This window comes from Thalassophryne amazonica, chromosome 2, assembly GCF_902500255.1.
Source record: "Thalassophryne amazonica chromosome 2, fThaAma1.1, whole genome shotgun sequence".
In the NCBI taxonomy this organism is placed as follows: domain Eukaryota; kingdom Metazoa; phylum Chordata; class Actinopteri; order Batrachoidiformes; family Batrachoididae; genus Thalassophryne; species Thalassophryne amazonica.
This window is the reverse complement of record NC_047104.1, coordinates 134,778,915-134,800,368: the sequence shown is the minus strand read 5'-3', so window position 1 is coordinate 134,800,368 and position 21,454 is coordinate 134,778,915. Positions and strand designations below refer to the sequence as shown.

Sequence of the window (21,454 nt, the reverse complement as noted above, 5' to 3'; positions counted from 1 at the left end):
GTTCCTTATTTTGAGTCATTTTTGTTGCTTTTGATACAGCACAACGGAAGCATACAGTAGTACTGGATGAAAAAACAAAAATATCCATAGAAAAAGCATTTTCTTTTGTCATCAGGTTTTAATTGTGACCTGTAATGTTTTAATTCAGAGTTCAGGTCTCATGATTAAATGATCAGTTCCTGATCTCCTACATGTGTGTGTAAGATGCAGGGAACAAGTTCAACATATTCAGAAGCCACAAAACCAAAGAAGAAAATATATTTACTGAACTGTCATTTACCATCCAGGAAGTATGTGCTTCAGAATTATAATACTGACAAAGACATTTAGGCATTTAGACAGTTGCAAATTTGCAGTCAGGGTTATTATTAATCAAAACTCAAAATAGTCCAACTCCATCATGAAGAAATATTTCCAAATACTGAAACCTAGTTCAAAAAAATAATTCAATACACCACTGACTGTATGCATTCCTAGACAGACTGCATCATTTCTATTTATGGCCATGTTCTCTAGGTCAAAATTCAGTGATGAAACCTGAACCGACCCCTCCTATTCTGAGCCATTTCTTAACAGTCATCTATAAACTCTGTTGTCATGGCAACAGAGCGCTATGATACCCACCTAATCCACTCTGTTTCATCTCAGGAGACTGACGTGAGCAGAAGGAGAAGAGACGGTAACTGCCTACTTTGGAGGACGATGTCTCTGACAGGACCTGGTGGAAAATTGCATGCATGCGCACAGATAATTTGGTATGCACTTCCAAAATCCAATATGGAAAATGGTTTAATAGCAGCAGTGAAGTTAGAGACTGAATATTTGTGCAAGAACACTCTTTTTTCACAGCTCTTTTTTTGTGTTTATCACTGGGTGCACTGCTTTATGCAGCTCACCTCCATAGATCCAGTCTTATGATTGCGAATGAGAGGGGATTTCCTCTGAATGGTGACTGGCTCACTCAGCGGCACACTGCGGTCAGTCTCATCACGTGATAAGTCTTCCAGGCTGCCAGGGTCTGTCTGTTTCTGTCCATTCTGAAAAAGCACATAAAAGGCATGATGTGTCTGCTGGCTAACACTAGGTCCAAACCCTTAGCTGTGATTCTATGTGCAATGCCAGCAATCCCACTGTGATAATTGTGGACACATTTGCCCAGTGATGAACATTTGAGGTAGAGTGTATATTTTGTGGGTACAGCAAAATACAATCAATACCTCACCAAAAATTATTATAATTGTTTTATCTCTTATTGGAAGATGTCAAACAGAATTTGGAAAATGAGCCACAAGGAATCAAACGACTATGATGTAATTCTTGGCCAGTATTTTTGTAATGTAGCTTCATGTTTTCTGACAGTTTCATTTTTTGTTCTCTTTTTTTTGGTGGTTTAGTGGTTGCCACTGTTGCCTTACAATGACAAAGTCCCAGGTTTGCTTCCGACCTTGTCCATTCAGTGTTGTGTTTGTATGTTCTCCAGGTGTTTGCTTTGGTCTCCTCTAGGAACACCGGCATCCCCCAAGTTCCAAGGACATGCAGGTTAGGTTCACTGTCTGTTCAGTGGCTTAAAGAAGCAGTTTACACTTTAACAAAAACATTAATTAGCTCTTAGCTTCTGATGGTTATAGCAGGGTTTGTGTTGTAAATAAATAAATGATACACTGGGTTTTCAAACGTTTCATTGCAAGGCATGTTCACCTCACATAGTATAATTGTCTGTTCAGAGGCTGAGAGAAGCCGTTTACTCGCATTTGAATCTGTATAGTGACAATTACTTCGTTTGCTGTGCTTCTCAACACCATGTGTGCCAACAGATGTACTAGATAGGGTCGAGCTATACAAAAGGCCTGCCCCAAGCAGATCACAGCCCCGCCATCTTGAATATAAGGCTGTGAATGGAGCATAAAGTGGGGCTCTGCATTATGTACTGTCGATAGAAAATGCAGTCATCTCTCTGGCTGATTCTTCTTTTTTTTCTCTCTCTCTCTGTGCTTTGACAGTGAAGGTTTAGAATGCAATCATCAAGTTCTGGACCGCAGCCCCCAGGCGACCACACCCACCGCCCGCTGAGGAAGGGCAGCCACGGGGAGCGCATGGGTGCTGGAGCCTCCGTTCACCCGGTGGCTGTGCTCGAGCATCTGACTGTCAAGATCCCTGAACCGGCCGGCAACGTCGCTCATGAGCTCCTCGTCGTTGCAGACAGCCAGCTGTAGGTGATGGGGAATGATACAAGCCTTCCAACTGAACCGAGCAGCGCCACCGGCCAGCTTGAGGATCCCAGTGGCCAGACACTCTAGCACAGCTGCCAGGTAAACGGGCGCTCCGGGACCCACACGCCCCGCACAGCCGCCACCAGCAGACGGTGGACATGGCTGACTGGAAACTGCAATCCAGCACGGGAGGAGCAAGTATTCGCCTTGGGTATGGCTTTATCGCCTGTTTTGCCTCTTCCGCTCATGATGTCATTCTAATCCTTCACAGTCAAAGCACAGAGAGAGAGAAAAAAAGAGCAATCAGCCAGAGAGTTGACTGATGACATGAGTTTTCTATTGACAGGAGCTCCACTTTACGCTCCATTTGCAGCCTTATATGGAGAAAGCATCAACAGTTATGATATATCTGACTTCAGAAATCAAATCTACATATCTGAATTGACCTAAGCACACATCTTAAATTTAAATAACGGCGGACAAATCGGCCAGAGAATTGACAGTGATTACAAGCACAGAGCATGCATTTTCCACTGACAGCGCGAGACCGCTGCAGCGTTTCAACCTTTCAACATGGGCAGTTCTGCGCTGTAGGTCACGTGACCAAAATACCTTTCTATTATGGGAAGTCTATGTGTGTGCCTTATAAATAAATAAGACAGTGATTAAATCCATTTTGCTTCTTCTTCCATTAAGTGATAAATGCAAATTATACTCCGGCGCAACTTACAGTAGTGTTCAGAATAATAGTAGTGCTATGTGACTAAAAAGATTAATCCAGGTTTTGAGTATATTTCTTACTGTTACATGGGAAGCAAGGTACCAGTAGATTCTCACAAATCCAACAAGACCAAGCATTCATGATATGCACACTCTTAAGACTATGAAATTGGGCTATTAGTAAAAAAAAAAAAAAAAAAAGTAGAAAAGGGGGTGTTCACAATAATAGTAGCATCTGCTGTTGATGCTACAAACTCAAAACTATTATGTTGAAACTGCTTTTTAGCAATTCTGTGAATCACTAAACTAGTATTTAGTTATATAACCAGTTTTTCATGATTTCTTCACATCTGCAAGGCATTAATGTTGTTGGTTTGGAACCAAGATTTTGCTCGTTTACTAGTGTGCTTGGGGTCATTGTCTTGTTGAAACACCCATTTCAAGGGCATGTCCTCTTCAGTATAAGGCAACATGACGTCTTCAAGTATTTTGGCATATCCAAACTGATCCATGATACCTGGTATGTGATATACAGGCCCAACACCATAGTAGGAGAAACATGCCCATAGCATGATGCTTGCACCACCATGCTTCACTGTGAACTGTGGCTTGAATTCAGAGTTTGGGGGCCATCTCACAAACTGTCTGCGGCCCTTGGACCCAAAAAGAACAATTTTACTCTCATCAGTCCACAAAATATTCCTCCATTTCTCTTTAGGCCAGTTGTTGTGTTCTTTAGCAAATTGCAACCTCTTCTGCACATGTCTTTTATTTAACAGAGGGACTTTGCAGGGGATTCTTATTATTATGTTTTTTTCAATTTCCATCTTTATGAAGATACAAGGAACAGTAAAAATAAACAAGGCAACAACCAAAAACAGCAAACTGCCAGACCAGAGACAACGAAGTGGTATAAACATACAACTGATGAGATCTATATCAAATTTACAGTCAGAAACTTTTATCCATGAGCAATAATCTGGCATTGAGCCAGAAAAGGTCCCCATATTGCAGCATGTCTGTGTTGTCTGTCCGTATTGTCCAGGCAAAGACGTTCCTTCTGTATCGCTGAGACCATTTCTCTAAGCCAATGTTCAAAACTTGGAGGGTTGGTGGATTTCCAGGTCATCAGGACAAGTTTTTTGGCAAATACCATTCCAAGTTGTAATGCTGACCATAAATCAGTTGTGTATCCCAAGCTGATTAGAAGAACATCCAAACATTGCAATATGGTGATCTGGTTAAATATCTCTGGAATAACATTTAGAAAACCAATTAAAAATTGCAGACCAAAACCCAAATACTCTGGGGCAAAACCAAAACAGATGTGCTAGTGTTCCTTCAACAGAAGGACATTTATCACATTGAGAAGATACATTGGGAAACATTTTGCTTAGTTTTGTCTTTGAATAATATAATCTGTGAATTTCTTTGTACTGGATAAGTCTATAGCGACTGTTAATGGAACAGGAGTGAACCTTTGACATGGCTTCATCCCATAGTTCCTATGGTACTTCTGAATTGAGATCTTTAGCCCAGGATACACGCAGATGTTCAGTGGAAACATGAATGATAAAACTATCAACAAACCTGGAAATCAAATGTTTAGAGTTGGGACATAGCCTTAGATTCTCATAAAATGAATGTGTGTTTGGAATAAATTCAAAGACTTTAAATGTTTGTTTCATTTAGTCCCTAATTTGTAGATAGTGAAAGAAATGTGAATTTGAATATTGTACTTATGATGTAGTTGGGCAAATGAGGGAAAAAGACCATCTATATACAGATCGGCAAAAGATGAAATGCCCCTCTCTCTCCAAATGTTGAATGCAGCATCCATCTGCTCAGGTTTAAAGAGGGAATTGTTGCAAATCTGAGCATAGATACAGTCTTTAGGAAGTTGATTTCCCATTTTAATCTGACGCAAGATACGTACAGAATTTCTCAAAACAAAGTTTTGCTGGTTCAAATTTTCCAGTGTGACACTTGAAAATAAAAGTGTATGTAGTGAAATGTTATCAGCCTCGGGAGCCTCAAGTTGTAACCAAGAGGGGACGGCACCTCGCCCCTCTCGGTTGATAGAGCTCCCTTGTTTCCAATAGGTGAGAACCCTGGAGTTGGCGGCCCAATAATAATGTTTAAAGATTGGGAGACCAAGGCCTCCTTTATCCATTGATTTATAGAGATGAGCCTTAGATATCCTGTGAGATTTAAATCCCCAGACAACGGGCAGGATAATAGAGTCCAATTTTTTTTAAAAAAGGATGCACTAAAGGTCGCAGCACACTGGACCAGCTCTACTCGCTCCATCGGGTGCTCGAGGGTTCATGGGAGTTCGCCCAACCAGTCCACATGTGTTTTGTGGATCTGAAGAATGCGTTCGACCGTGTCCCTCGGGGCACCCTCTGGGGAGTGCTCCGGGAGTACGGGGTCCGGGGTCCTTTGCTAAGGGCTATCCAGTCCCTGTACGGCCGCAGCAGGAGCTTGGTTCGCACTGCCGGTAGTAAGTCAAACCTGTTTCCAGTGCACGTTGGCCTCCGCCAGGGCTGCCCTTTGTCACCGGTTCTGTTCATTATTTTTATGGACAGAATTTCTAGGCGCAGCCAGGGTGTAGAGGGGGTCTGGTTTGGGAACCACAGAATCTCGTCTCTGCTGTTTGCGGACGATGTGGTTCTGTTGGCTTTGTCAAATCAGGACCTTCAGCGTGCACTGGGGCGGTTTGCAGCCGAGTGTGAAGCGTCCGGGATGAAGATCAGCACCTCCAAATCCGAGGCCATGGTTCTCGACCGGAAAAAGGTGCTTTGCCCTCTTCAGGTCGGTGGAGTGTCCTTGCTTCAAGTGGAGGAGTTTAAGTATCTCGGGGTCTTGTTCATGAGTGAGAGACGGATGGAGCGTGAGATCGATAGACGGATCGGTGCAGCATCTGCAGTGATGCGGTCGCTGTATCGGACCGTCGTGGTGAAGAGAGAGCTGAGTAGGGGGGCAAAGCTCTCGATTTACCGATCGATCTACGTTCTGATCCTCACCTATGGTCATGAGATTTGGCTCATGACCGAAAGAACGAGATCGCGAGTACAAGCGGCCGAGATGAGTTTCCTCCACAGGGTGGCTGGGCGCTCCCTTAGAGATAGGGTGAGGAGCTCGGTCACTCGGGAAGTGCTCGGATTCGAGCCGCTGCTCATCCACATCGAAAGGAGTCAGTTGAGGTGGCTCGGGCATCTTTTCCGGATGCCCCCTGGACGCCTCGCTGGAGAGGTGTTCCGGGCACGTCCCATTGGGAGGAGGCCCCAGGGAAGACCCAGGACACGCTGGAGGGACTACATCTCTTGGCTGGCTTGGGAACGCCTTGGGGTTCCCCTTGAGGAACTGGGGGAGGTGTGTGTGGATCAGGAGGTCTGGGCGGCTTTGCTTGAGCTGCTGCCCCCGTGACTCGACTCCGGATAAAGCGGAAGAAAATTGATGGATGGATGGATGCACTAAGATAAATGGGCAAGTTCTGAAACAAGTATAAGAATCTTGGTAAAGTAACCATTTTAATTGCATTGACTCGTCCTATCATAGTTAGTGGTAAGATTCTCCAGGCCTCAATATTACTTTTAAGCTTTTCCATTGAATCAGAAAAATTTGCCTTAAATATATTTTTGGGATCTTTAGTTAATTTTAACCCCAGGTAATTGAAATGATGATTTACTACACTAAAAGGAACAGATTCTAGAAATACTTTAGGCAGTTTATCCCCAAGAGGCATAAGCTCACTCTTTCCCCAATTTATAACATACCCAGATATATGACCGAATGAGTTGACATAGTCCAAAAGGATAGAAATAGACGTTTTTGGATCAGATAAACAAATAAGCAGATCATCTGCATAGAGAGTTACACGAGTCTCGATATCGCCCAACTTAATACCTTTAATATTGGGATGTTCGCGAATCCCTATGGCCAATGGTTCCAGTGCAATGTTGAAAAGCAGGGGGGACAGCGGATCACCCTGCCTCACTCCTCTTCCCAGAGAAAATTGTTTAGACTTGTTTCCATTAGTAAGAATTGAGGATCTGGGATCAGTGTACAAGATCTTGACCCACTGAATAAAGGTATTACCTAGACCAAATTTTTCAAGGGCTCTGAGAAGATAGGGCCATTCTACGGTATCAAAGGCCTTTTGTGCATCTAAAGACAGTATGGCAGCACCATCAATTTTATTTTTATCTGAAAACAGGATGTTCAGGATCTTCCGAACATTGCAAAATGAATATCTACCAGGGATAAACCCTGTTTGATCGGGATGTAAAATATGCTCTATGCATTTTCCTAACCTTGTTGCTAAAATTTTGGTAATTATTTTTAGATCATAATTTAATAGAGCGATGGGTCAATAGCTGCTCAGGTCAGCGTCATCCTTTCCCTTCTTCAACAGGACACAAACATTTGCCTCGCAAAGAGATGATGGCAATAGCTTATTGGCAAAAATGTGACGTATCATTCTTAATAACAGCGGGACCAACTTGCTTCCAAAGGCCTTATAAAACTCTGGGCCAAACCCATCAGGCCCAGGAGCCTTTCCAGAAAGAAATGACTTTATGGCCTCCAACAGTTCACTAGAAGTAAAATATGAGTCCAAATAGTCCCGCGTGGTAACTTTTAGATGTGGAAAACGAAGAGAGGAAAGAAAGGCTTCAATATCTTCCTTTGTAGCATTAGTTTTTGATGAATAAATATCGGAATAAAAGTCTCTAAAGCAGTCATTAATATCCTGTAAATCTGTCAAAACTGATCCAGAACTAGATCTAACTTTATAGGTGCAGCGTTTTGCTCGCTCACCTTTTAATTGCCTTGATGTTGATGTTGTTGTAATCTGCCTGAAGTTTAGAAAGTTGATAACTTTGATGTGCAGCTTTTAGCTCTCCCTCAATTTCTTTTAGTCTGCCATATTTTATCTTATTGCGTCTCGCCTCAAAAGATATTATTTGTCCTCTAATGTAGACTTTAAGAGTTTCCCACAGTGTTGAATCGTTGACCTCACCATTATCGTTAGTCTCGGGAAATAAAGAAATCTGGTCATTGATACAACCGCTGGCAAAAATTATGGAATCACTGGCCTCGGATGATGTTCATTCAGTTGTTTAATTTTGTAGAAAAAAAAAGCAGATCACAGACATGACACAAAACTAAAGTTATTTCAAATGGCAACTTTCTGGCTTTAAGAAACACTATAAGAAATCAAGAAAAAAAAGATTGTGACAGTCAGTAACGGTTACTTTTTTAGACCAAGCAGAGGAAAAAATATGGAATCACTCTGTAAATTTTCATCCCCCAAACTAACACCTGCATCTAATCAGATCTGCTCGTTGACATTGACCCTATGCCATGACATTGACCCTATGTGTCTTTTTGCAAGGAATGTTTTCACAGTTTTTGCTCTATGGCAAGATGCATTATCATCTTGAAAAATGAATTCATCATCCCCAAACATCCTTTCAATTGTCCAAAATATCAACGTAAACTTGTGCATTTATTGATGATGTAATGACAGCCATCTCCCCAGTGCCTTTACCTGACATGCAGCCCCATATCATCAATGACTGTGGAAATTTACATGTTCTCTTCAGGCAGTCATCTTTATAAATCTCATTGGAACGGCACCAAACAAAAGTTCCAGCATCATCACCTTGCCCAATGCAGATTCGAGATTCATCACTGAATATGACTTTCATCCAGTCATCCACACTCCACGATTGTTTTTCCTTAGCCCATTGTAACCTTGTTTTTTTTCTGTTTAGGTGTTAATGATGGCTTTTGTTTAGCTTTTCTGTATGTAAATTCCATTTCCTTTAGGCGGTTTCTTACAGTTTGGTCACAGACGTTGACTCCAGTTTCCTCCCATTCGTTCCTCATTTGTTTTGTTGTGCATTTTTTGATTTTTGAGACATATTGCTTTAAGTTTTCTGTCTTGACGCTTTGATGTCTTCCTTGGTCTACCAGTATGTTTGCCTTTAACAACCTTCCCATGTTGTTTGTATTTGGTCCAGAGTTTAGACACAGCTGACTGTGAACAACCAACATCTTTTGCAACATTGCGTGATGATTTACCCTCTTTTAAGAGTTTGATAATCCTCTCCTTTGTTTCAATTGACATCTCTCGTGTTGGAGCCATGACTCATGTCAGTCCACTTGGTGCAACAGTTCTCCAAGGTGTGATCACTCCTTTTTAGATGCAGACTAACGAGCAGATCTGATATGATGCAGGTGTTAGTTTTGGGGATGAAAATTTACAGGGTGATTCCATAATTTTTTCCTCAGAATTGAGTGATTCCATATTTTTTTCCTCTGCTTGGTCTAAAAAAGTAACCGTTACTGACTGCCACAATCTTTTTTTCTTGATTTCTTATAGTGTTTCTTAAAGCCAGAAAGTTGCCATTTGAAATGACTTTAGTTTTGTGTCATGTCTGTGATCTGCTTTTTTTCTACAAAATTAAACAACTGAATGAACATCCTCCAAGGCCGGTGATTCCATAATTTTTGCCAGGGGTTGTATATGTGTGGAAGGCTGGCTCTGCAAGCAACAGAGAGTTAAAATGCCAACTATACGTTTGCTTAGGAAAATTCAATTGAAGGTTAATACTAACTGGACTGTGATCGGAGATAATTATGTTATGATATTTACTACATGAAATATTAGAAATGAGTCTGGAATCAACCAAGAAGTAATCTATGCGCGTGTATGACTTATGGACATGGGAATGGAATGAATAATCGTGCACAGTTGGATGCTGTAACCTCCAAATGTCCACAACATTTTTTGATTTAATTAAGTTATTGAGCGTTTGTACTGAGAGAATGTGAGGTGGAGGGGCTCTTGAAATCTATCCAAATAGGGGTCCAAATAACAGTTGAAATCTCCTCCAATAACCAGGTTGTAATTGTTAACATCTGGTTCAAATACTTTACGAAAAAAAGGCTGGATCATCTGAATTTGGTCCATATAAATTGACTAGGGTCACTGGAAAGCGATTGATGTGCCCCTTTACAATAATAAAACGACCATTAGGATCTGTTACACTAGACTGAAAGTTAAAAGGTACAGATTTGCGAAAAAGAATGGCTACCCCTCTTGCTTTGGATGTGAATGGGGAGTGATACACTTGAGAAATCCAATTAGCTCTGAGTTTTTTATGTTGTGTGGCATTAACATGCGTTTCTTGCAAGAAAACAATATCTGTCTTTAATAGCTTCAAATGAGCAAAAACTTTTCCCCGTTTAATAGGGTTGCCCAATCCTCTGACATTCCACGTCACCAAGGACAATTAATTAGTTGGATTGTTCATGTATGTTGACTGAACGTAATATAAAACAGAGTACAGTTGCTGTTTTTAAACACGTCTGGCAGTTGAAAATACACAAAGAACATGAGAAGAACAAACAAAAATGAAATATGCACACTGAACATGTGTGTGTATGAACCACATACCCACCCGTAGCTTCCCCAAATGAAGCTGGGCCACCTTCATGAGGCCACTGGCCAAACAAAAACTCAGCTGAATAGCCTGATCTATTTTACGGTGCTCCTGAGAGGCACAGAAAATTACATTTTGCCTTCATGAAAGCATCAACTTGGTTACTTGTGTTAACGTTGTTGTCCTCCGTCTACTTTAGTTCTTTGTCCATGAAGCATTTTGTTTCAGCAGGACTGCCAAAACTTTTACCTGCTCTTGATGATGTATGTGAAGCCGAGCAGGGAAGCAGCGATCATGCTGAATGTTTTTCTCCCTCAGCGCGCGTAGCACTTCCTTAAAGCTCCGCCGTTTCTCCATGACCTCAGATGTATAGTCGAGAAAGATTTAAACATGCTTTCCACCATATTCCAGGGAGCGTTGCTGGCATATCCGAACAATCTTCTTTTTGTCCTGGGCGTAGTGCACACATACGATGAGGGTGCGAGGTTTAGGGCCTTCTGCTGGAGCGAGCGATGTGCCCTGTCAATCACCACTGGCTTGTCAAAGTTCTCCGCGCCGAGTAATTTGGGAATCAAGTGGGATACAAAATCGGTCGGTCTTCCCTTTTCTTCTCCTTCACCAATGCCAACTATTTTAATGTTATTGCGTCTAGATCGCCCCTCTAGATCAGAAAGCTTAGAGCGGAGAGATTTGTTTTCCTGCCGCAACTCATCCATCTCTATTTCGAGACTCTGGATGCGTTGCGCGTGGTTTGCAGCCTGGTTTTCCACATCATCCATTTTCTCGATTAGTTCCAGTTGACCGGAGACGAGACCCTGGATTTTCTGTTCGAAGTCATCAAAATGGACATTGATAGAGCGAAGGATGCTCGTTTCAATTTTCTTCCAAATAAGAGGGAGCTCCTCGTCATCATCACTCGGTGAGCTGACTTTTAAGTTACTAGCTGTAGCACTGGCATTAGCGTTAGCGCCTTCCTTCTGGCGTGCACTTACCACACGTTTACTGGACGTTCCGTTAAAGTGTGGTTATGGTTAAAGTATCCAGGAGATAAGCGATGCTCAAAACAATGTGGTGGAGGTAAGAACTCAGGCAAATATAACTTTTGTAGAGTTTAAGCTAAGTGCCTCAAGGAGCTCCGAAAAAACACGTCTACTCTCTAGCCATCTCAGTAGCGCCCCCTTTGCGGGGGATTCTTGCAAATAAATTAGCTTCACACAGGTGTCTTCTAACTGTCACAGCACTTACAGGTAACTCCAGACTGTCTTTGATCATCCTGGAGCTGATCAATGGGTGAGCCTTTGCCATTCTGGTTATTCTTCTATCCATTTTGATGGTTGTTTTCCGTTTTCTTCCACGTGTCTCTGTTTTTTTTTGTCCATTTTAAAAGCATTGGAGATCATTGTAGATGAACAGCCTATAATTTTTTTCACCTGCATGTTTTCCCCTCTCCAATCAACTTTTTAATCAAACTACGCTGTTCTTCTGAACAATGTCATGAATGTCCCATTTTCCTCAGGCTTTCAAAGAGAAAAGCATGTTCAACAGGTGCTGGCTTCATCCTTAAATAGGGGACACCTGATTCACACCTGTTATTTCCACAAAATTGACAAACTCACTGACTGAATGCCACACTACTATTATTGTGAACACCCCCTTTTCTACTTGTTTTTTTTACTAATAGCCCAATTTCATAGTCTTAAGAGTGTGCATATCATGAATGCTTGGTCTTGTTGGATTTGTGAGAATCTACTGAATCTACTGGTACCTTGTTTCCCATGTAACAATAAGAAATATACTCACAACCTGGATTAATCTTTTTAGTCACATAGCACTGCTATTATTCTGAACACTACTGTATGTAGATTTTTTTGTCCTCTTAAAGAAGCATTTTTGAACCGGTGCGATTTATATTCTGGAAAATGCCATAATATTTTCCCCATCAATGAATAATTTTGTTTCCATGCTCACTTTGTGCATGATTCATGCACTGCAGGGTGTGAGTGAAAATAATGCACTGCTACCTCAGCAGAAGCAGGCCTGAAGCCAAAGCCAGTTGGTGCATTTTCCTCCTCCTCAATGCCTTTGACTCCTGGGCTGAAGTGAAGCTCAACATGGAATCGCTCCTCTGAGGAGAGGTCCTTAAGGAAGAAAAGACACAGACAAGATTACAACAACATTATAATAAAGGAGACCGTGTGAACTACCAAATGCCCCTGGATAATCACAATCACACATGGAAATAAAATTATACTCCTTTCTCTGTTTCAGAGAACCATCTACATTTGAATAAGTGCTTAAGCCTTGAACTCAATCATAAGAGAGAGAGAGAGATGCATTCATTTTGGGAAAATAAATTCAACTTAATAAATGCAGACAATGAATGTGACCATTTTATAATAAATGGAGCAAACCAGTGAACTAGTTCTGGTAGACAACTGGGGCCGCTTTGCTTCACTTCACTTATCATGCCTCACTCTCCTCAAAATATACCCGAACACTTCTTGCAAACTGAGAGGGCTATTTTATGGCCCGGACATAAGGCATACAATGATTCCTGAATGAAGGAAAAAGTAAAAAAAAAAAAAAAAAAAAAAAGGCCAAGAACATTCATAAGAAATACAAACAGGATGGTACTGTATGGTGAATCTGTCTGGCCATGCAAGAAGGAAACCCATGAGGGAAGCCACCAACATACCTAAGACAACTATGAAGAAGTGATAGGCATCTGTGGCTGTGACTGGAAAAATTGTGCATAGCGCAAACATAGCACTAGGAGCTCACTCATCTTCAACTGCTTAGCTGGGATCGGATCGCAGGGGCTAGCTACAGCACCAGCAGGGGACCCCAAACTTCCCTTTAAATTTTATCACAACAGTACAGTTGGGCGAATGCAACACCATCCCTGCTGCAGTGATTCTCCAGTTAATCTCACTCTTCATTGTCCCATCACTCGTGAACAAGACCCAGAGGTATTTGAACTCCTTCAACTGGGGAAAGACCTAATTCCCTACCCAGAGTAGGCAGTCCATTGGTTTTCTGATAAGAATCATGGTCTCAGATTTGGAAGTGCTGAGCCTCATCCCAGCCGCTTCACACTCGGCTGCAAACCGATCCAGTAAGTGCTGGAGGTCACAGGCTGATGAAGCCAACAAGACCACATCATCTGCAAAAAGCAGTGATGAGACCAAACTGAAGACCCTCTTCCCCCAACTACACCTCGATACACTGTCCTTGAATATCACAAAGAGAATTGGTGACAAGGCGCAGACTTGCCAGAGAACCCCCCCCCCCCCCCCCGCCCCCGGAAATGAGTCCAACCTACCCCCAAGGACTCGAACACAGTGCTTCCTTTGCGAGTATAGAGATTGAATGGCCCTGAGAAGGGACCCCCTCACTCCATACTCCCGCAGCTCCTACCACAGTATCTCCCGGGGTACCTGACCATACACCTTCTCCAAGTCCACAAAACACATGTAGACTGGATGGGAATACTCCCAGGCAACCTCCAGGATCCTTGTGAGAGTGAAGAGCTGGTCAGTTGTTCTACGGCCAGGATGGATCCCGCATTATTCCTCTTCAATCCGAGATTCGACCATCGTCCAAACCCTCCTTTCCAGCACCCTGGAGTAGACTTTACCAGGGATGCTGAGTAGTGTGATGCCCCTGCAGTTGGTACACTCTTTCTCGTCCCTTTTTTTAAATCTAGGGATCACCACCCCAGTTTGCCACTCCTCTGCCACTGTCCCAGACTTTGGTACTGTCCCAGACTTCTCAACAACTCCCGGGGCTTTGCCACTGTAGAGTTGTTTGACTACCTCAGTGTCTTCCTAGAGGGAAACTGATGATGATCCCCCCATCAGCTTCCAGCTCTGCCTCTCCTACAGATGGTGCTCCAGTCAGTGCCCGATTACCTCCTCAGTTGAGGACAACAGAGTCCCATCCTCACTGTAGACAGCTTGGATGGTTTCCCTGTTTTCTTCTCCTGAGGTGTCACAGTCCTACAGAAGCACCTTGGTGCCAACCAAATTTCTTTCTCCATGGTTGGTCCGAACTCCCCCCACACGTGCTGTTTTGCCTCCCCCAAAACAGAGACTGCCGCCCTTCAGTGCCAGCATGGTGTTAATAACAAACGACTGCTCAGGTTTAGATCAGTTCTTCTCAATCATACCTCTCCAGGTGTCTGTCATTGCTCATATGTGTGTGCTGAAGTCCCCCAGCAGAACAATGGAGTCCCCCACCTGAGCCCCATGCAGGACTCCAGCCAGGGACTCAAAGATGGCCAAATACTCTGAACTGCTGTTCGCTGCATACGCACAATTATTCTTCTCTGGAGTTGCCCAGTGTATGAGGCACCAAGTGGGTGTGAGGATATTCATAAGCCCGCAGCTGAGCTCCACTGCATTGGAGTTTACTCTGGTGGACATGAGGATCGTCTCAGCGTGCCTTCAGGTTGCCGGGGGGGGAGCTCTGACTGTTAAGATCCAACCCTTACCAAGGGGAGTACTTCCAGAGCCGAGGCTGTGTGTGGAAGCGAGACCCACCAGATCTAACTGGTAGCACTCCACCTATCGCAAAAGCTCCAGCTCCTTCCCCCAGAGCAAATCAAATCAATTTAATTTATATAGCGCCAAATCACAACAAACAGTTGCCCCAAGGCGCTTCATATTGCAAGGCAAAGCCATACAATAATCACAGAAAAACCCCAACTGTCAAAACGACCCCCTGTGAGCAAGCACTTGGCGACAGTGGGAAGGAAAAACTCCCTTTTAACAGGAAGAAACCTCCAGCAGAACCAGGCTCAGGGAGGGGCAGTCCTCTGCTGGGACTGGTTGGGGCTGAGGGAGAGAACCAGGAAAAAGACATGCTGTGGAGGGGAGCAGAGATCAATCAGTAATGATTAAATGCAGAGTGGTGCATACAGAGCAAAAAGAGAAAGAAACACTCAGTGCATCATGGGAACCCCCCAGCAGTCTAAGTCTATAGCAGCATAACTAAGGGATGGTTCAGGGTCACCTGATCCAGCCCTAACTATAAACGTTAGCAAAAAGGAAAGTTTTAAGCCTAATCTTAAAAGTAGAGAGGGTGTCTGTCTCCCTGATCCGAATTGGGAGCTGGTTCAACAGGAGAGGAGCCTGAAAGCTGAAGGCTCTGCCTCCCATTCTACTCTTACAAACCCTAGGAACTACAAGTAAGCCTGCAGTCTGAGAGCGAAGCGCTCTATTGGGGTGATATGGTACTATGAGGTCCCTAAGATAAGATGGGACCTGATTATTCAAAACCTTATAAGTAAGAAGAAGCAAGGTGACACTCAGTGCTCCCAGAGCTAGCTTTTGCCGCCCAGGTCTGGTCTGGTGTATGTGTGTGTAAACAAACACAGATTAGATTGACACATGGACAGATATAGTTAGGCAAAAAAACAAAAACATGCAAAATACTTTTATAGGCAGTGTTTGTAAATATATTAAAAAAAAAAATACCTTATTGTTGTCCTCATACAGCATGATTACAATCTGAGTCATATAGTTAAGTTCAGACACAGCACTGAGGTAATCCATGGCACGTTTCCACTGCTGGTCATTCTCCTCCTTTTGCAAATAGAAACAGAAAGCCTCAGTTTCAAAACTTACTGTCATTGAAATAAACCTTTGGGACTGAGGTTTGACTGCTTACGTCAAGCAAGCCTCCATAGCGGAAAATACTGAGCAGGGAGTGGACATGGCTCTCACTGGTGAAATATAAACGTGTCCTAACATGGCGTCCTGGAGACATCACACCACGAGAGTACCTGCGAATAAAGACGGTTTGAAAACTTCCAAGGAACTGCCAACATCCAGATGAATATTTTACATTACTTGTCTTTCTGGTTAAATAGTTTTTATATTAAAACTAGGATGTTTATCTGATCAGTTTCATTCGAGCCAATTCACACTGTCAAGCAAATGCAGACACTTTATGGTTTTATCCCATCTACAAGATGTGCATCACCTCCAGAGAAGGGTGACTGCATCTTGCATGGAGGTTCTCCTCAGGAAAGGTGCAGTTTCACAAGGTGTTATCAACAGATGATTCAGTCATGGGCTGAAGCATTTTGTGTGAGAGTACAGCAGTGTATGGGCTCTAGATGTCAACACAATGCAAACTATACGACCAACCATCTTGAGGTACTGCAGCTGTTTTGGGATCTCGGTATACAGTGCTGTCAGTTCATTACTATTCAAGACAGGCAAGGCAGCACCAAAGTTTTATGTGAAACAGCAAAGGGTACTCATTCCATACCCCGTCTCAATCACTATTGCTATGGTACATGATCATTTTCTGTCACTTAAACCCACTCATTATTTGGGCTCATACGATCTGATGGCAGGTCAGGTCACACCACAGAACTGCCATGGGTGAAAGATGGAAACCATCCAGACAGGTTACTGGTCTATACCCACCTCTGGAATGTAGCCATCTATTTTTCATAGCCACTAAGACACTTGTGTGCTGGATCTTGACCAGGAAAATGGGTCAAAGACACCTCAAGATGCTTCTGGCTCATTCCTATCAGATGGGCAAATCCAACCAAGGTTTTAATGTAGGCTGTGTTAGTACGTCAATGACCATACTGATGCCAGATCAGTCACTGAGGCAAGAGATTTCCCACAGCTCACACCAAGACATATCACCAACATCTCTCCAAGATACTCTGTCAGTAGGGAAGTAATTATACACTCAACTCAAGATAAGGTACGACTCACAACTGTGAGAGAGTTCACGATAAAAATAAAACTTGAGAAATTTGTATCAGAATGAGCTGCAGAACACGTCCTCTTCTTAAAAATACAACTGAAATTACATTTTGTCATGTTTAACAAATCAAATATCAAACTAAAGGCTCCAGCGTCACACAACATAGCTGGCCTCACTAGGGTCTTGTAAACTTTCCCCTTCATTCTAGCAGATATTCTTGGTTGGTGGTTGGATTGTGTCTAAATGTAATTAGGATGGATTAAATGCAGAGGACAAATTTCATTAGCACCGGAGTATAAGTCGCACCAGCCACTTTATCCATTATAAAGAAAAATAAACCATAAATAAGTCGCACTGGACTATAAGTCGCATGGACATACAGGCATGTTAACATGAAAAGTTCGGATGATAATATTGTGACGGCTACCGTTTTCGGATGCATATTTCACCAGTCGCAACTTGTAATCAAATCAAATCAATTTTATTTATATAGCGCCAAATCACAACAAACAGTTGCCCCAAGGCGCTTTATATTGTAAGGCAAGGCCATACAATAATTACGTAAAAACCCCAACGGTCAAAACGACCCCCTGTGAGCAAGCACTTGGCGACAGTGGGAAGGAAAAACTCCCTTTTAACAGGAAGAAACCTCCAGCAGAACCAGGTTCAGGGAGGGGCAGTCTTCTGCTGGGACTGGTTGGGGCTGAGGGAGAGAACCAGGAAAAAGACATGCTGTGGAGGGGAGCAGAGATCAATCACTAATGATTAAATGCAGAGTGGTGCATACAGAGCAAAAAGAGAAAGAAACAGTGCATCATGGGAACCCCCCAGCAGTCTAAGTCTATAGCAGCATAACTAAGGGATGGTTCAGGGTCACCTGATCCAGCCTTAACTACAACCCCTGGCAAAAATTATGGAATCACCGGCCTCGAAGGATGTTCATTCAGTTGTTTAATTTTGTAGAAAAAAAGCAGATCACAGACATGACACAAAACTAAAGTCATTTCAAATGACAACTTTCTGGCTTTAAGAAACACTATAAGAAATCAGGAAAAAAAAATTGTGGCAGTCAGTAACGGTTACTTTTTTAGACCAAACAGAGGGAAAAAAATATGGACTCACTCAATTCTGAGGAATAAATTATGGAATCGCCCTGTAAATTTTCATCGCCAAAACTAACACCTGCATCAAATCAGATCTGCTCGTTAGTCTGCATCTAAAAAGGAGTGATCACACCTTGGAGAGCTGTTGCACCAAGTGGACTGACATGAATCATGGCTCCAACATGAGAGATGTCAATTGAAACAAAGGAGAGGATTATCAAACTCTTAAAAGAGGGTAAATCATCACGCAATGTTGCAAAAGATGTTGGTTGTTCACAGTCAGCTGTGTCTAAACTCTACACCAAATACAAACAACATGGGAAGGTTGTTAAAGGCAAACATACTGGTGGACCAAGGAAGACATCAAAGCATCAAGACAGAAAACTTAAAGCAATATGTCTCAAAAATTGAAAATGCACAACAAAACAAATGAGGAACCAATGGGAGGAAACTGGATTCAACGTCTGTGACCGAACTGTAAGAAACCGCCTAAAGGAAATAGGATTTACATACAGAAAAGCTAAACGAAAGCCATCATTAACACCTAAACAGAAAAAAACAAGGTTACAATGGGCTAAGGAAAAGCAATCATGGACTGTGGATGACTGGATGAAAGTCATATTCAGTGATGAATCTCGAATCTGCATTGGGCAAGGTGATGATGCTGGAACTTTTGTTTGGTGCCGTTCCAATGAGATTTATAAATATGACTGCCTGAAGAGAACATGTAAATTTCCACAGTCGATGATATGGGGCTGCATGTCAGGTAAAGGCACTGGGGAGATGGCTGTCATTACAGCATCAATAAATGCACAAGTTTACATTGATATTTTGGACACCTTTCTTATCCCATCAATTGAAAGGATGTTTGGGGATGATGAAATCATTTTTCAAGATGATAATGCATCTTGCCATAGAGCAAAAACTGTGAAAACATTCCTTGCAAAAATACATATAGGGTCAATGTCATGGCATGCAAATAGTCCGGATCTTAATCCAATTGAAAATCTTTGGTGGAAGTTGAAGAAAATCATCCATGACAAGGCTCCAACCTGCAAAGCTGATCTGGCAACAGCAATCAGAGAAAGTTGGAGTCAGATTGATGAAGAGTACTGTTTGTCACTCATTAAGTCCATGCCTCAGAGCCAGAGGTGGTGCAACAAAATACTAGTGATGTGTTGGAGCGTTCTTTTGTTTTTCATGATTCCAGAATTTTTTTCCTCAGAATTGAGTGATTCCATATTTTTTTCCCTCTGCTTGATCTAAAAAAGTAACCGTTACTGACTGCCACAATTATTTTTCCTGATTTCTTATAGTGTTTCTTAAAGCCAGAAAGTTGCCATTTGAAATGACTTTAGTTTTGTGTCATGTCTGTGATCTGCTTTTTTTCTACAAAATTAAACAACTGAATGAACATCCCCCGAGGCCGGTGATTCCATAATTTTTGCCAGGGGTTGTATAAGCTTTAGCAAAAAGGAGAGTTTTAAGCCTAATCTTAAAAGTAGAGAGGGTGTCTGTCTCCCTGATATGAATTGGGAGCTGGTTCCACAGGAGAGGAGCCTGAAAGCTGAAGGCTCTGCCTCCCATTCTACTCTTACAAACCCTAGGAACTACAAGTAAGCCTGCAGTCTGAGAGCGAAGCGCTCTATTGGGGTGATATGGTGCTATGAGGTCCCTAAGATAAGATGGGACCTGATTATTCAAAACCTTATAAGTAAGAAGAAGAATTTTAAATTCTATTCTAGAATTAACAGGAAGCCAATGAAGAGAGGCCAATATGGGTGAGATATGCTCTCTCCTTCTAGTCCCTGTCAGTACTCTAGCTGCAGCATTTTGAATTAACTGAAGACTTTTCAGGGAACTTTTGGGACAACCTGATAATAATGAATTACAATAGTCCAGCCTAGAGGAAATAAATGCATGAATTAATTTTTCAGCATCACTCTGAGACAAGACCTTTCTAATTTTAGAGATATTGCACAAATGCAAAAAAGCAGTCCTACATATTAGACTCTAATCTGCAGAGTATGATTTTCTTTTTGGTGGCATTTTTTGGGCCTTCTCCGTTGTCTTGTTATCAGTAATGTTGAAATTTTTATTTTCTGTGGTAGTCAGAAGTCGCAGGAACAGTCACACAAGCCTTGAGCGCCCTCTCGTGAGCGACATTTTACCTACGGATATGTTTGTATTTTGCAGACCACACTGCGAGTCGAACCATCGCTGAAAGGTTCTTTTCTAACATATTACCCGCTGTGGACCATAGTACACGCCATGTGTCAGCTGCCGATGTTCGTGCAGCACCTACCTGCGCAGCTCATGACCTCTCCGTGGTGTCGACGCCAGCTCCTTCCAAGTGCAGATGCTAATCCTCTGCCGTCGCTCACCCAGTGCTCCCACGCAGCTCTCAGCATCAACTTAAACACTCTGCTCACACTGATATCCAAGGGTTGAAGCTGTTTTGTTAGCCCTCCCGGAATAACAGCAAGCACCGCGTTCGTCTGCTTCACACGCTGCTTCACAATCATTGTCTGGGTGATGTGAGGAATACGCGTCCAGTGTTCTGTTCTCTGATTGGTTATCGCTACCAACATGACCTATAGGGCAGCCGCCATACTACAGTGCCCATGATGCATTGTATTTCCGTTTCCGGTGGCCATTTTAAAACAGAGCGACTCTGTCACGTAAAATTGTTTTATTACGGTAAATTAACTGAGAATCTACTGGTATATTTTTCATTTATAAGTCGCTCTGGAGTATAGGTCGCACCCCCGGCCAAAACATCTAAAAAAGTGCGATTTATAGTCCGAAAAACACGGTATATATACACACACACAGCAACAATAAAGGCTCTATTCTATTCAATCCTCCTGCCACCTTTCTCCATCCACTCCACCCTGCCTGCACTCTCTTCTTCACCTCTCTACCACACTCTCCATTACTTTGGACAGCTGACCCCAAGTATTTAAACTCATCTACTTTCACCACTTCTACTTCTTGTAACTGCACTATTCCAATGGGCTCCTCTCACATTCACACACATGTACTCAGTCTTGCTCCTACTGACTTTCATTCCCCTGTTCTGCAGAGTATATCTCCAAATTTCCAGGCTTGACTCAATTTGCTCTCTACTCTCCCTGCAAATCTCAATGTCATCTGCAAACATCATAGTGCATGGAGACTTCTGTCTGATCTCATCAGTCAACCTGTCGATCACCACTGCAAACAAAAAAGGACT

At 42.6% G+C, this 21,454-nt stretch overlaps 1 protein-coding gene across 9 annotated transcripts in view; it reads right to left on the bottom strand.

The window, feature by feature from the left end:
* Positions 1 to 21,454, bottom strand: part of ppip5k1a (diphosphoinositol pentakisphosphate kinase 1a) — a 171,249-nt gene that overhangs the window by 51,404 nt on the left and 98,391 nt on the right. For 5 of the 9 annotated variants that reach the window (XM_034194040.1, XM_034194052.1, XM_034194059.1 and 2 more), the window contains 5 exons: positions 16,055 to 16,169; positions 15,862 to 15,969; positions 12,403 to 12,522; positions 897 to 1,037; positions 625 to 718 (listed from right to left, as the gene is read on the bottom strand). In XM_034194040.1, coding sequence (XP_034049931.1) covers positions 625 to 718; positions 897 to 1,037; positions 12,403 to 12,522; positions 15,862 to 15,969; positions 16,055 to 16,169 — 578 coding nt within the window. The remainder of the gene's footprint in view (positions 1 to 624; positions 719 to 896; positions 1,038 to 12,402; positions 12,523 to 15,861; positions 15,970 to 16,054; positions 16,170 to 21,454) is intronic. The other 4 variants (XM_034194043.1, XM_034194067.1, XM_034194085.1 and 1 more) reach the window with 1 other exon arrangement.